The 15,033-nt window shown below is 33.7% G+C and overlaps 1 protein-coding gene across 11 annotated transcripts in view; it reads left to right on the forward strand.

The window, feature by feature from the left end:
* The window catches only part of RPGRIP1L (RPGRIP1 like), a 75,177-nt gene that overhangs the window by 52,541 nt on the left and 7,603 nt on the right, over positions 1 to 15,033 (forward strand). For all 11 annotated transcript variants that reach the window (XM_067004516.1, XM_048075323.2, XM_067004519.1 and 8 more), the window contains 2 exons: positions 4,538 to 4,721; positions 10,789 to 10,873. In XM_067004516.1, the coding sequence (XP_066860617.1) occupies positions 4,538 to 4,721; positions 10,789 to 10,873 (269 nt within the window). The remainder of the gene's footprint in view (positions 1 to 4,537; positions 4,722 to 10,788; positions 10,874 to 15,033) is intronic.

A 15,033-nucleotide genomic window follows, 5' to 3' on the forward strand; every position in this document is an offset into this window, starting at 1 on the left:
AAAAATATGCACTTTGATATATTCTGTCACTGTAGTTACCCTCTTAGCAAATGAAAATGCTATACTGATACCTTCTTCCCATACTAAGGCATTTTTTTCCTAAATGGATTAACTTTCAAATAGAGATTTTTTTTTTATTTTATTTTTGAAATCAAGTTTATGATCTGCATAAAGAAAAATACATGCATATAAAAGCAGGAATCCTGTCATGTTTGTTTTTGTGTATTTTTACATAATACTGCTTTTTTTTTTTATTTCATCCTATTTCTGTAGCTTAAATGTTGATGAGTATTAATGTAGCTGAAATGTACAAAGTAACAGCTCTTTAAATTGAGAATTCTTCTGTCTTTTATGCTTATTTACCTAAGGATCATGCTTGCTTGCGAAATTAAATGTATTTTTAAGTTTACAAAGCATTTGAATTAAGTAATTGTGTGACAAATTAGTATTGATATGAAGCTAACTGGCTTTGAGATTTGATCCAGTTGATGTTTGTTGTTCATTTTATCAGTTAAGGAAGTTTATATCTTAGCGGTCAAACAGGTCCAGATATATTTGCTTTTTTTTTTTTGCATTTATTATTTCCCAGAGACAGTTTGTCTTTACAAACTCTTAGTTGAGGCAGTGCTGCAGGCAAATTGCAATAAGAAACGTTAAGAAAATAAATTGTCTTCAGGAGTAACATTGTACAGTTTTATGTTTATTCTTCAGAAAGGATTGGGGTAGCAAGCCCTGTGAAGGCAAGAAAGTCAATCAATATATTGTTCAATTGATCGAAAGTTAGTATTATGAGCAATGTGCAAAAAGTTCAGGTGTATGGTTGTGGTTGGAGAGCTTCAGATCCCTCAGTACCATAGTATTTTCTAAAATATTTAGAGTTTTGTACTGAATTAGAAATGGTCTTTTCTGGAAAAAAAAAAATACAGTGAATTGGTGGGCATGTGACAGATTTGCGTAGAAGAGGCAATATTCAATCTTAGAATTGTCTCAAGCTGTAGCAAGTAATTCATGCCTTTGAAGATACTAAAGACAAATTCATGCTCTGAAAATGATCACTTTGGACGCTATGCTCTAGAAAAAAAAGGCAGCAGAGACATGCTAATGCAAAAATTATCACAAATAGTTTTCTTCTTTAGTGTATTCATAGCTCAAGAAAGAGCTGATGGAATTGCACTGAACCTTGTTACTATGCTAACCTTGTAGTGTTGCATTCTCCTCCTAGCACACAGCAAAGGCCAGTGATCCTGTGGGAAAGCTGCGTGCCTTTCCCTTCCTCCCAGTAAGTCTGACTCTAGAAGAGCTATTGAACAAGGAGAGACCTCTTTGCCCCAGTTTTTTTGGGAGAGTCTAAAGTGCATGCACTTAGGTTAAGTTCCGTCTGTTTGAAGAATGGACCTAGTAACATTCCTTTTTCTTTCCTCACATTTACACACTTACAGGGAAAACACATAAGTAGAGGATGTTGATCCTGATATGAAAAGTTACTACATTCTGAAGACTAGCGCAAACTTTTTTTAAAATATCGTGACCAAAAAGAAAACTGGAATATGGAATATACATCTTCTTGAATATGGTAGTCGACTTTCTATGGAAATAGACTAAGCTTTATTAATCTCAGACATCAGAAAAATTAGAAGAGTTATGTTGGGACTTAAATTCTGGTGTAATGTCCAGTGCATTAGTACTTGACTTAATCCCAGAGTTTGTTGAATGAGTTCAGTGATTCTTGCAAATCTTTAGTTAATGTTAGTTACACATAGTCGATATTGAATTGCACAGGAAGAGAGAATATTTCCACAGACTAAGAATATTTCCCATGTTTTGTTTTTTGTTTTCCTGACCTGAAATAAAAGCCCTGAACCAGTTTCTCAGAGCCACTCTTTGAAAGCATTTGGTATTCTCTATTTTTATATGTACCTCCAGCCTCTCTGTTAGAGGAAAAATCATATTAAATTGTTGTTTTAAATATTAAGTTTAAAGAATAATTGTATTCACCTCAAAATAGAATTATTTGCACAAAGTAATTGATCTAGACAAACTATCCATTTTCACTTGCATAGTACCTAATAAATAAGAACAAGTTGGAGGAGGAAGGGGGGGAGGGACAACCTTAGGAAAAGAAAAGAAAAGAATTCACTATGCATCACAGAAGTGTAATTGGTTGTTAAATATTAATTCCTATCATATATTGGATGCTACGTATTTTCACCGTGGCTACATAATATGACCATTTTTATATTAGTAGTGAAATACAGCTTCGCTGCTCTTAAGCAGTTCTGTATTTTTATTTGCAAATATTTTTAATGAGCTTGTATTCTCTTTTATTTATGCTGTATTTTTGTTTAAGATTAATAAAACCAGACCTTAAAATATTTTTGACTGTTTAGCTCTAAAGTATTTTTTTTGCAATTTTGTAATAGCATGACTCAGTTATTTGTTTTCTTCTAAGTTAACAAAATGCCATCAATACTTGATTTATTCTGCCCTCCTAGAAAAACTGTAATATTCTTTGCCTACAGTGTGCAATTACAAGGGTTAAATATGTCAAACAAGTTTTAAGTTATGTAAAAGAAATACTTTATGATAGAGGATATTGAATTTGGACTTGATTCATAAACTACTTGTCTGTGTACAAACTAGTTTGACATAACTACTAAATACTTTGGGGCGGACAAAACCATTTGGCATATCACTTTAAATACAGATGCTCATACATCTGTTCAGTGCAAGAAAAAAGGAGTTGTTTCTGAAGTAAAATTAGACAATGGAGCCAATTTCATTTTTTATGCATGTGAATGTAGAGTGCTTGAGGTTATTAGTTGAAACTGAGTAACCTTTCTAGGCTTTCATCTCTTTCTTTTCAAATTTGAATATGAAAAGCATATTCAAGTCAAAGACCATCACTTTAATGACATTTGGCAGTCATTTGATTTATTAGATTTAAAAAAAAAAAAATTCCTTTAAATATTTCATCATTCTATGCTAATCCTAGTAATATTGCCAGCTGAAGCCGTGTACCTGTATTAGTGGAGACAGAATGGTGTGGAATTTTCTCTGTCATCCTAGTAAAATTTCCATGAATCTACTGAATAATAAAACAACCTTATTGAAATATTCAGATTTGGGTTTTTAGTTAAAGTGTCTTAGGATACATAATAAAAGGAAATGTCTTTTGAAAGGAGGGGGTAAAATTACTTCATCAAATATTGAAAGGGCTTGACAGCAATGGAAATTGTTCTATATGATGGATATTTTTACAGTAGGATACACCTGCTTTTCAGTTTGATTAATTATATAATTTGCTTGGAAAAGCACAAGCTATCTCCATAATAAATTAGAATATTGATTTGCAGTTCTAACTGAATCTAGAAAGCTGATCTTTTGAATATAATTTTACTTACAATGCTTTATATTTACCATAAAAATTTGTCAGAATATTTCCAAGTAGGGGAAATATTTTTAATAAAGTTATGAACTTGAAAAGAACTCAATTTTTTTGACATTTCTGAACTGCAGGGAGCTCTTTATTATTTGAAGAGTCTCATCTTTGAATGCTCACCTATGTACTCCAATTTTGAAACCATAGTGGCTTTTCTTTCTTTTACAGAGTTACTTAGGGAAATATTTGTGACTCCTGTCGAGTGTGACACTTCCATTTAAATACAATAAAATTTATTAAAATTTCTATGTATGCAAATAATACAGGTGTTGCTGGGTGGTATGAAACAACGTCGTATGAGCAATAGAAAAATGTCATTATAGTTAAAAAATATAATAAAAGGTTCTGATGAAGACCAATTGGGATATTACTTTTATTATCATGTTGTTAATTTTACCTTTTCAATGTGATATTGATTTTACTATTTGATATTTGATATTACTAGATATTTGCTATTTGATATTTATAGATATGTAATAGTAATTACATATCTATAAAAAAGTACATATACATATACATATCTACAAAAAAGTATCAAATAGTAATATTTGATATTACTAGAAAAGTTGAGTATATGAAACTGAGTTCCATGTATGTACAGTGTTACTTTACATGCTTAAGTACTTCATAACTTGATGGATTTTATCGAAATAATTGTAGAATAGTCTGCAGTAGGCACCACGTCTAATGATTTTCTTTCATTGGGAAAACATTGATACCTGGTATTGCTGAGACTGTTTCAAGCAACTAAAGGATCAAGATACAAAAGACTTCGTTGTGTAGCTAAAAATAACAGTAACTGAAGTCTGTGGTTCAGATATCATTTATACGTGCAGATATCCTTAACTTAATCTTCTCCAGTAGAGTATGACTATTGTAAAAGTATTTCAACACCGAAAATAAATCAGTATCTGTTGCAGTGATGCTCATGACTACAAACCCTGCGGCTTTAGAATCTCATTGTGTCTATGTCAAAATCAATCAAGCAATGTTAACCATACAAAATACCCAGTGATTTACATACATGTATATTTGTTTTAGTTAACACTTCAAGAAATGAAAAATATTTTATTGTGTTTGTGGTTTGTTTTTAAATAGGCAACTGAAAAAATCCGGATTGAAATTATATCGCTTGGTCTTACTGAGTCACGAATTGCAGCAGATGAAACAATACAACAGCTGTTTGTAGAGTGCAGATTATACAATTTAGTTGTAGAGGAGACCCCGGTGTCACTTCCAAAGCCAACAATTGGTCAGAGGGTTCACTATAACTATAGCAATGGTAAGTATAATATCTTTCTTGTTTCCTCTCTTAAATTTTGTCTTTGGAAAAGCCCGTCAATATCTCCTCTATATTATAGTTGGATTTGTCTGTGTACTAATTGTATTTGTTTTGCTCCTGGATATTTTAGGAAACATTACAAGTGTTTTTAGAAATGCCAGGGTTGCAATTAGCAAGTATAAAATCAATTGTTGAAGTAGGCTGCTCTATGAAGTGATAACATTACAATATATGTAAACATCCTGTTAGCCTGTAGTTTTTTAGGTTAGATGTATATAAAGTTAAAATTATGTATTCTTTCTAAAAGAACATGAGGAAGTGATGTTTCTGTTGGTACGTGATGATACAGCAGAAGAAAAGCATTCCACATAACCATGTACAACGAAAACGGTTCAAAAGAGAAAATATGTAATTGGACTAGAACATCACTAAGGAATATTCAGTGTTCCTTTAATAAGAACTTTCTGAAATAGGAATTATTTAGCAATGTTTAATACTAATACATTGGTTTTTCATAGCATCATAGAATGGCTTGGGTTGGAAGAGACCTAAAAGATCATCTAGTTCTGACTCCCCTTCCATGGGCAGGGATGCCACCCACTAGATCAGGTTGCCCAGTGCCCCATCCAACCTGGCCATGAACACCTTCAGGGATGGGTCACCCACAGCTTCTCTGGGCAGCCTGGGCCAGTGCCTCAGCACCCTCTGCGTGAAGAATTTCCTCCTAACATCTAATCTAAATCTTCTCCCCTCTTTCATTTTAAAACTATTTCCCCTTGTCTATCATTATCTTGCTTGAGTAAAAAGTTGTTCTCCATCTTCTTTATAAGGCTGCAGTGAGGTTTTCCTGGAGCCTTCTCTTCTTCAGGCTCAATATCCCCAGCTCTCTTGGCCTTTCTCCACAGAAGAGGTGTTCCAGCCCTCTGATGATCTTCGTGGTCCTCCTCTGGACCTGCTCTAACAGGTCCATGTCTTTCTTGTACTGAAGGCCACAGAAAGTGGGGCCTCACAAGGGCAGAGCAGAGGAGGACAGTCACCTCCCTCAACCTGCTAGCCTTGCCTCTGTTGATGCAGCCCAGGATGCAGTTGGTCTTCTGGGCTGCAAGCACACTCTGATGATTCGCGTCAAGCCACAGCAAGCATTTTCTTGACCATAGGGTGACTGCAAATTTGAGAGAGAATATAAAGGCTGGGGCACAATATTTTGTTAATTTTGGTAACTTTGAGAAAGACAGTCGTATGGCTTTATTTAGAAAACACTGCAGACTGAATTTCCTTCACTGAGGCCTGCTTGCATTTAAAAATATGAGATTTCTGACATCATATAGGAGACATTAGATAAGACATCAGGTAAATAACTTTTTATTTTAACAATGCTCATCTTGCTAGTTGCAGTAAACACTTTTCCAAATGTGCTAGATAGGAAGACATTACTGAAATCAAATTTGTAAAACCTCATTGAAATAACACCATAAGCCAATAAAAGAAAGCTGTCTAACAATTTCAATTTCTCATCATTCTTGAGTTCTCATTGCTTTGCATATAAGAAGCATTCAGGAGGTATAAAAATAAATTCTTGCACAATCTTTTGATTCCTGTGTGTTTTTGGTATGATCTAAGCATAATAACTAGATTTTTTAAGTACTAACTCCACAAAGTAGAACTAGCAAAACATAGCCAATTTAGAGCAGATACATTGAAAGTGGGAAAGTAGAGACAGAGATGAGTACAAGATGAAATTTCAGTCTCTTAAGACAATGATGAAACTTAAATGTATTTCAGTCTGGGATATTGGAAGACACTATTATGCTTTGTAAAGTCTGATTCATAAGGCTAATTCATGAGCCTAATTCATAAGGCTTTCTGAACTGGTAATGCTGTATCATACTATTTCTGCTAGTTAAAACTTGGCTTGATAATTGGTTTTTCTGTTTGCTGCTCAAGTGTTGTAGAAATGTTTAAACTTCAAAATTGCCTAACAAACAAATATCAGAATGTGGTTATATGGCTTGTATTCTGCAGCGTTATACTAACATGATTATTATTTGCAGAGATTTGCTTAGATAATTGGTTATATAATTTTTACTTAAGATTAGTTTTGCATATAGGGGAAAAAAACATCTGCTTTTTGATAATATCAGTTGGAAAGCTAGTAAGGTAGTAGTAATGAAATCTGCGTGTGTTTACTATGGCTTTACTGCATCTCTTATTTGTCTAATATTGTGTTATTATGTCTAGCTAGATTTGAGTATGTTTAATATTTGAGGTTAATTGAATATTTTATTTAATAAAAATGAGATTTGCATGAGGAGAAAGAAATTTACTTTGAGATTTGAAGGAAACTGATAGTCTTCTAGATTTTGTATAGAAATAAAAACATGGTAAATCCGTAAGTAACCTAAGAAATCATTAATTATATATAAAATATTTTTATTATTTATTACTTGAGCAGCTTGAGTGTTTTAAACATGTCTTAGCTGATACAGAAGGCTCCATTAGATTCTTTGTTTAAAAACCAGATGTATCGTTTCTATACCTTTTACATATCCTTCACTTTCATTGCTTCATATGTAATGTACCAGAAGATTAATGGAATCTTGCTGAAAAACAATAGAGTAGATCTACATTTATCTGGACAGAGAAGACCCTATGAATTTCCCTTTTCACAAGTTGTTAGAGCATGTAATTTGACGTTAATTACTTATTTTGACTATGACTTTTTGACTAGGAGTGATTAGAAGATCATTTTTCTTTCTTCCAAGGTCTAGAAACAGAAACTTGAATGGAAGAGATAGATATATGTTCTAGGATTATACTGCATAAGTCTTGATTTCCCTTAATGTTAGGTTTTGTAACTACTGGTGGCCATACTGTCTGAGGAGAGGAGCTGTTAAGAGTTATCAGAATACCCAAGAATGCTCCCAAACACCCTAATCCCATGAACTCAGAGAAAAAGGGAACTTCCCAAATTGTGCTTACGCCATGATTCTGTCCTGTAATTTATTTTAAAATAAATAAATAAATAAAAGATTCACATCTTTGATAGGATTTAATTTGTGTATGATGTTAGAAAGTGTTAGAGATCATTATAAGCAATGCATTCATATTTTATTTTTTTCATGTACTTTAAAATTGTGTGCTGGAAAATACTTACAGTCATGTCACAATAGATAACTTTAAATTGAATGTAATAGCAGTTTCACCGTCTGAAAAACATTGGGAAACATAAGTTGCTTCAGGAAAACAAAGCTCAAACAAGTGTAACCACTTGTATAAAAATGCATCTGTTGATATTGGACTCAATTTCAGTAAAAGGAATACTTTTCTTGTAAAAGCCACGATTACCATAATTAACAAGGTAAGGACAGTTCATACATGTTAAGAAAAAGCATTCATGTTGTATTAAATATGAAGATTTAACTACAAAAATGCTGAGATGGCAGGAAAGCTACTAGAAGGTAACAGAAAATCTGAGATGTGTCATTTTTACCATACGCAATGATTCTAGAGAACAGACAGCAGCAGAAGAAAAATTTACAAAATCTTCCAAAGATTTTATATGAGTTACTTAATCAGACAGCTTTCTCAGTGAACAGGTGGTTATTTGGACAGCCCAAAGTACAAGTGTAAGGTCACCAAAGGGAGTGGGGAATGTGGGGAGGAAGATGATGGGTTTTATTTTCATTGAAAATAAACTTCTGAAGTTCCATACTCTAAAAAATGGATGGTTTCTTCAGAATAATTCAAATGAAAGGCCTGGTATCAGAAACATAGTTGTACTTCTTGGTGTTTATTCTTGTTCTCCATTAAGGCTCAACACAGTATAAGACATCGTTTTTCCATCATTGCAATGAACCTCTGCTTCAAAACAGTCTCATTTAGTTCTGTTAGAAAGTGAATTATGAAAAAAGTATGTTGTAACACATCCAGCTACGTTAATGTTTAGAATTGCAGTGGTTTTTAACGAGGTTCAGGGGCATTTTAATCTTTCAGTGCTTCTTTAGGACAAATTTAAAAAATATAATTTTAGATGCAAACTGTCACAAGTTAATTTTGGATGATTTTTGCAATTAATTGGACAGAAATATGAGATGTTCCACGCCTTGGAGCAATGTTATAATTCAGTGTTATAAGCAGTAGTAAGGGGTGATATGAAAGTATGTTACTCATCATTATCTAAAAATGTAAGTTTCTTTTCACTGCGGTTAATCATTTTTCCTGATTTGAATGGAGTTCTTGTGCTGAATGTTTTACTTGCTAGTCTGATTTTTTCCACTGACTGAAGTGAATTCAAATTCTTTAGGTTTGTAAATAGACTTCCATTTAAAATTGTTTTAGATACACGATTAGTAAACTTAGGAAGTTCCAGTTGGAATGCTTATGGGGAAGGGAAGAATCTGTGGATGTGACAGCTCCTTTGAAGTTCTTCGGCTGTCCATCTGTCTCCCTGCTGCCTCCCCATCACTTCCTGTGGTGGCCCCAGGAGGACTTGGACATGAGAGGAGCACATGTGGAAAGTCATCCACATACCCAAAAGAAGAGCAGATGGCAGTAATAGCTTTTTTTAACCTGTCCAAGAAAGTAACAGTGTTATGGGTGGAAATTAAGGATTCCAAGATGGAACACCAGTGCTTTGCTTTCTGCTAGTAGGGAAAAAGGTGTTAGAAAAAAAGGTTCCTTCCATTGAGTGATTCAGATCCTGGCTGTTGTCTGAAAGCACTGATTTCTAGTAGTGGTTTTGCTGACCAGGTAAGAGTTGAGGAGCTTTAGAGCAACTTGGAAGAACAGTGGCTCTGCACGATGTGCTTCCTAGAAGGACTTTGATAGGGATATGACCACCAGTAAATCCCTTTGCAAGGAGTTAATTTGAGCCTTCTTATCTCTATATTGTATACCTATATTCCGATACTCCCTGATCCTTGGTGGTAATAACTTCTGTTTATATGAATAAGTTTACTTTGGATAGTAGAGGAGGGTATGAAATTCATAACAGATTCTGTCAGCACATAGGAAAAGAAACCTTAACATGATGTGCAGAGTGAAAGAAAGGTGGAGCTTGTCTTTTTTTTTTTTTCCTGCAGTGACAGAGTAACTAGAGGAGAGTGAGCCATGTTGGAAATAAAGATGCTGGAATTAAAAGAGAGACAAATTTCTAGCTCCTCCTCCTGTTCTCTAAAACAAATGCAAAATGTTCCAAGGAGCTATACTTATTTCCCAAAGAGTTATATTTCTGTCCTAGTAACTTTTTTTCAGCTGTGTTTCTAACTTCTTATTAACAAACAAAAAAAGTGTAATTCCTTTAATGTTGTTTTTCACATCCAGAATTTTTTATAATCCTTCACAGTAGTTTAAGTTCTTCCAATACTTGTAGGCTGATACCATGTGTTGAAAAGAAGCAACTTGCTTAATACAAGATTCCCAAAAATCTTCTTAACAAATTTCCTAAAACCCTGTTTTGTATTATTTTATTGTTTGTCCAAATCTAGACTATTTTTCACTCTAGGTTATATTAATGGTACAAAAATTAAACACTGGTCCTCATGTTTTTATTTTAAATTAAAACAATAAGAGGCTTTTAGAGCATGTGCTCACACTCCCCGGTCTGTGGATTTTCTTCCGTCCATTGGTCTAGTTGTTTCTCTTATTGAAATATTGTGGCAGGAAAGGAGGATTAAATTACTGAGGCTGTCAAAAAGGACAAGCATTCTGCCATACATTATCATTATCACTAGCTTCCTCAGTGGAAGAAAATGCGCTAAATCCCTTCAAATACAAAGCGGTAAAGACCACTGGCTTTTAAAATCATGACTGCTATTGCCATTAACAGAAAATGACAGCTATGTGGCATGCTTAGATGCTGCTTGTATCTTTTCTGACAGTGTGCACATAAAACTGCCGGTGACATGCCATTAGATCACATGACCTTTCAAATTTGATTCTAGCGTTGTTGCTTTTCAGACAAGGGAATGAAATGTTTATTTTTCTTTGTTCTTTTCTTCACGCTTTTTCTCCTGGAAGATGAAAAACAGGCGGTAACTAATTATATTAATTCCAATTTGCTTTGCAGTGATACATGTGGATAAGGCAAATAATCGTGCAAGAAGAGAGTATCTCAAGTCTATACTTCAAAAACCAGATCTAAACGCTGACAGGTACATATTAGTGCTGAAAAACTCCATAAAAGGTCTTTATAAAGAATGCTTTACTTTTTGCCATTTGGCTTGCCTTGTTCTTTGACTGTATTGAGGAAATACCCAAGAGAAGTTAATACGTAACTAATGAACTAGAGAGAATTTTGTTTCAGCTGGGAATTATACCTATGTTTTGATGTGGTGATTGATAATCATTTCTTCCCTGAATAGGTTTGTGTGACGTGGAATATTGCAATCTCTCTTAATGTTGTTTTAGTGCTGTGTTTTGTTTTTTGTTAAGTCATGTTTCACAAAAGAGAGATTCTGTCATCAGCATTCTATCAATAATGAACTTTTAAAGCGCATATATCACAGTAATACATCTTTTGCTTTCTGAATTTGAAGAACTAATAGTATAAAAGCTTCAGAAAGTATTCCTTAGCCCTGGAATTTCCAAAAGCCTTATATATAAATTGAACCTATATAAAAATTGATTTAGTAGTCAGCTATTGTATGTATACTTATGAGAAAGAGTATAGGTTAGTCTAGTCTGAGCCCATAATAATAAGCTTGTTTATTCAGATTTTTTGATTGAGATAGCATGCACATTCCTTTGAGCAAATGAATAACAAATACTGATTCTGTTTACTCTTAAAGGTCAATCTTAATCAAAATGGGACAATTATTAATTTGAAAGTTGATTTTATTTGCAGAAGAGGAGAATACATTCTGACTGTGTTTGAAGTATAGGTGTTATTTGTTTTTGTTTTAAAATACTTGTTTATTCACAAGACACAGATTCACTCTGCAGTAGGAAAGAGAGTGGTCCCTCTTCATTCTATTTCCTTTCTAAAGTTGAGTTCTGTGCTTTGGCCTGTTAACAGATTTTACCAAGATGTAGCAGGGAAAACCGTGAAATGATCTTTGTGGGAATGGGAAATATCACACCAAAGCATTCTGAGGTTTGGAGATAAATATATTATATATATATAAAAAAAAAAGTCTTCATTCTATAAGCAAGCAAAAGATTTGCTTTACCATACAGAATGGGAAAATGGATAACATGCTATATTAAGAATTTTATGATACCGAGGATAAAATACTTTTTTTTTCCCCCTTGGGGATAGTTTAGTGAAGGAAACTAGCTAGTCTGTAGGTTGCAATTTCACCAATAAATACTTAGGTATCTATACTAAATATTCACCAGATCTAATGTAGATAACGTTCTAATAAACTGTTCTGTGGTGAAGTTTCAATTCGGTGTTGACTGAGCAGCAAGGCAGAAAGTTCATCAGTAGTCCAGTTCTCTGCCTTAGCCTAGCACGAGGACCACCAAGAAACAGAACTTATGAAAAGGTTCTTCTACACCAAACGTTTTCAGCTCTGCGTGTTTTTAAACCTGACCTAGTTCTATCTTCAGCACATGTTTTCTATCACAGGCCTTACAAACTAGTATCAGAGCTTTTTCAGCTGAAACAGGAACTGAACTAAACTAATGCTTTAAAGATCAGGAGACCAAATTATCAAGGATATAAATATCACTGAAAATTGCCTGCACATGGTTTAGCCTGACACTCTATTGGTGTTTGTACAGTGCCAGATTATAGGAGCAGAGTTAGTGTATTATGTGTATGTTTTAAGTTTTCAGGTGAACTTTTTTTTTGTCACAAATGTTGTTAGAAATGATACTCATAATGATTGATTCCATATTAGAACATACACAGATACCTTGTGTGCTATGCTTTTTATTCCAAAAGGAGTTATGTTAAGGGATATCCTTTGAAACAAATATTCTCAGGTGTTAAGAGAGAGATTTGAGTAGAATAAATAAAATTACTGCTAAGCCAGAGCTCTGGATGATAACCTAGTCCTATAATTGAATTGGGGGCCAGCTAGACAATGAAAATAATGAATTTCACAGCTTTATATTCTTTAACTTTATACTTACAAATAAATAAATGTATATTGACGTGGCATTTATATGGGAAAGTATGTTTATTTATTGGGAGTGTGGTTTACTGTTCATTAAAAGATAAGATTTCCTAAAAAGAAGTTTTTTTTCTTTCAATTGTACATCATGTGGAATAATTGTGATTGTTGTTGTTGTAGTTTTTTAATGTTGATTTTGGTTCCGTATTGGAATAAATGGCTTTATTGGCAGGAAATGCAAGAATATTCAGTATGTAACACCTTAAGTGTTTTCAGCAATATAAATAATCAAGAAAATATGGTGCTAAATAGAATGATATAAAGTCTAAAATACATGAGCATGAGGTAGTAGGAGACTTGGAGGACTCTTGAAATCCTTTTTAGATTGGTAATTGTTGCATAGCACAAAGATGCCTCTTCTCTTTTGACAAGCGTCTGTGTTTTAATCTGCATTTTCAGACAGGCAATGTCTTTATCATTACTATGGAAGTTTTGTCAGAACGCTTGCCTTTTCTTATAGCTCTGCTGTGTGACAAGGGTAGCCTTTATGTTTTGTTTCTGGTTTTGTATTATATTCAGTTTATATTCCTTTTTTATGTTAGAAAGCTATAGTACTTGTAAATAGTACTTGTAAAACCTTGTGAAAATGAATGGGATGGTACAAAATTAGTATTTTTTTGTTATTTTATCATCTTAGCCTAATGTAATTCCATGTTCAAGTCTTTAAATCAGGTAGTAAAAGGAGGCATTTGAGCCAGTCCATTTAAGATAACTGGAATCCAATTGCATTTATGCTTTGTCCAGTTTGTGTTCATCTGTTACCTTTCAGCATTTTAAGAGTGTGGAAATTTGGGTCATAGAGAGAAACTTATCTGATTCCTCGTGCCAGATGATACTTGCAGTACTTGCAGACCTGGTGGTATAGTACATACTCATCTGACAAGTGTCAAAAGAGATGTGTGTGAAGAATGGAAGAATCCATTCTTCTAACAGTCACCCTGCTGTGATAACAAGAGTGAACAGGTTTGTGCGAGAGGTTTCCAGGCTGAGCCTGACAGGTGTATTGTTTCTTGGTAGGAAATGATTTCTGCACCAAGAAACTGACTGTATGAAGTCATTGTTCACCAAAGTAGCTAAAGCTATGCATCCATATCGTAGGAGTATAGAATACACGTACAGTGTTAGCTTCACATTAATATACTGTATTAATATACAAGGTTTTCTCCTTGCTGCTTAAAAATGGCTGAGCTCTGGAGTAAAGAATTGGAACCAAAATCTGCCAACATCGCAACTTCTCCCAGGCACTCTAAATTCCCTGCTGGTGATAACACCTTTAAGTGCTATCATAACAATGTTTGTTTCAGGTTTTTCTGCTGAATTGTAAAGCATATTTTTAAGCTTGAAGCAATGATTATTTTTCACTTGGTACACTTAAAAGATGAAAATTAATCCAGCACTATTTCCCCTATCTATCATTGTCTAGCTGTTTTCTCCAATTAATTTGATACAACATTGACAACAGTTTTATCAGGCTTTGTTACAATTTTTAAATTGTTTTTATTTCATTTAATAGTTATCTTGAACACTTCAATAATTCTTCCTTTTTGATTGAGTTTGGGCACTTTTGCTCATCCTTAGCTCTGTGCCAAAAATCTTGAGTTAGATCTATTATACTCAGTCAAGCCACCTGCTGTTGGAAATAGCTGTGATATTTTTCCTTTTTTTTTTTTGTCTCTAGAACCTTTTTTTTTAAACAACACTTACTTTCAACAGATGTCAGCTTTTAGCCATAAACAAATATATAACAATCAAAATAATGAATATTTCTTAGTAAAAGCCAGAACAAAACCAAAATGCTATAAAAGCAGATTGCAGTCATTGTTACTATGCTTAAAGGCTTTTAGGAAGATTTGATTATAATTTGTCTAAGATAGTCTTTCCCATAGACTTGGAAAACTTTGTGCAGTTTGATTGTTACTCCTTTGGAATTGTGCTTATTGGAACATTTTTAGGTTGTAAAGCTCACAAGCATTCACCGTTTTAGCGATATTGCCAAGATATACCAAAAAAGTAGTTAAATCAGAATTCCTGTCATTTTGTCAGTCTCAGTGCTTTTGGCCCCAGCACAAGCCACTAACTCAAGTCAGCTCCAGCACAATACTGTAATTATATGTTTAAAAGTAAAACTATACTTGGGTACAATGAGTGTAATTTAAGTTCGCAGAAGAAATGCAAATATTTTATATAGTTGT

This window comes from Anser cygnoides, chromosome 12, assembly GCF_040182565.1.
Source record: "Anser cygnoides isolate HZ-2024a breed goose chromosome 12, Taihu_goose_T2T_genome, whole genome shotgun sequence".
Taxonomy (NCBI): domain Eukaryota; kingdom Metazoa; phylum Chordata; class Aves; order Anseriformes; family Anatidae; genus Anser; species Anser cygnoides.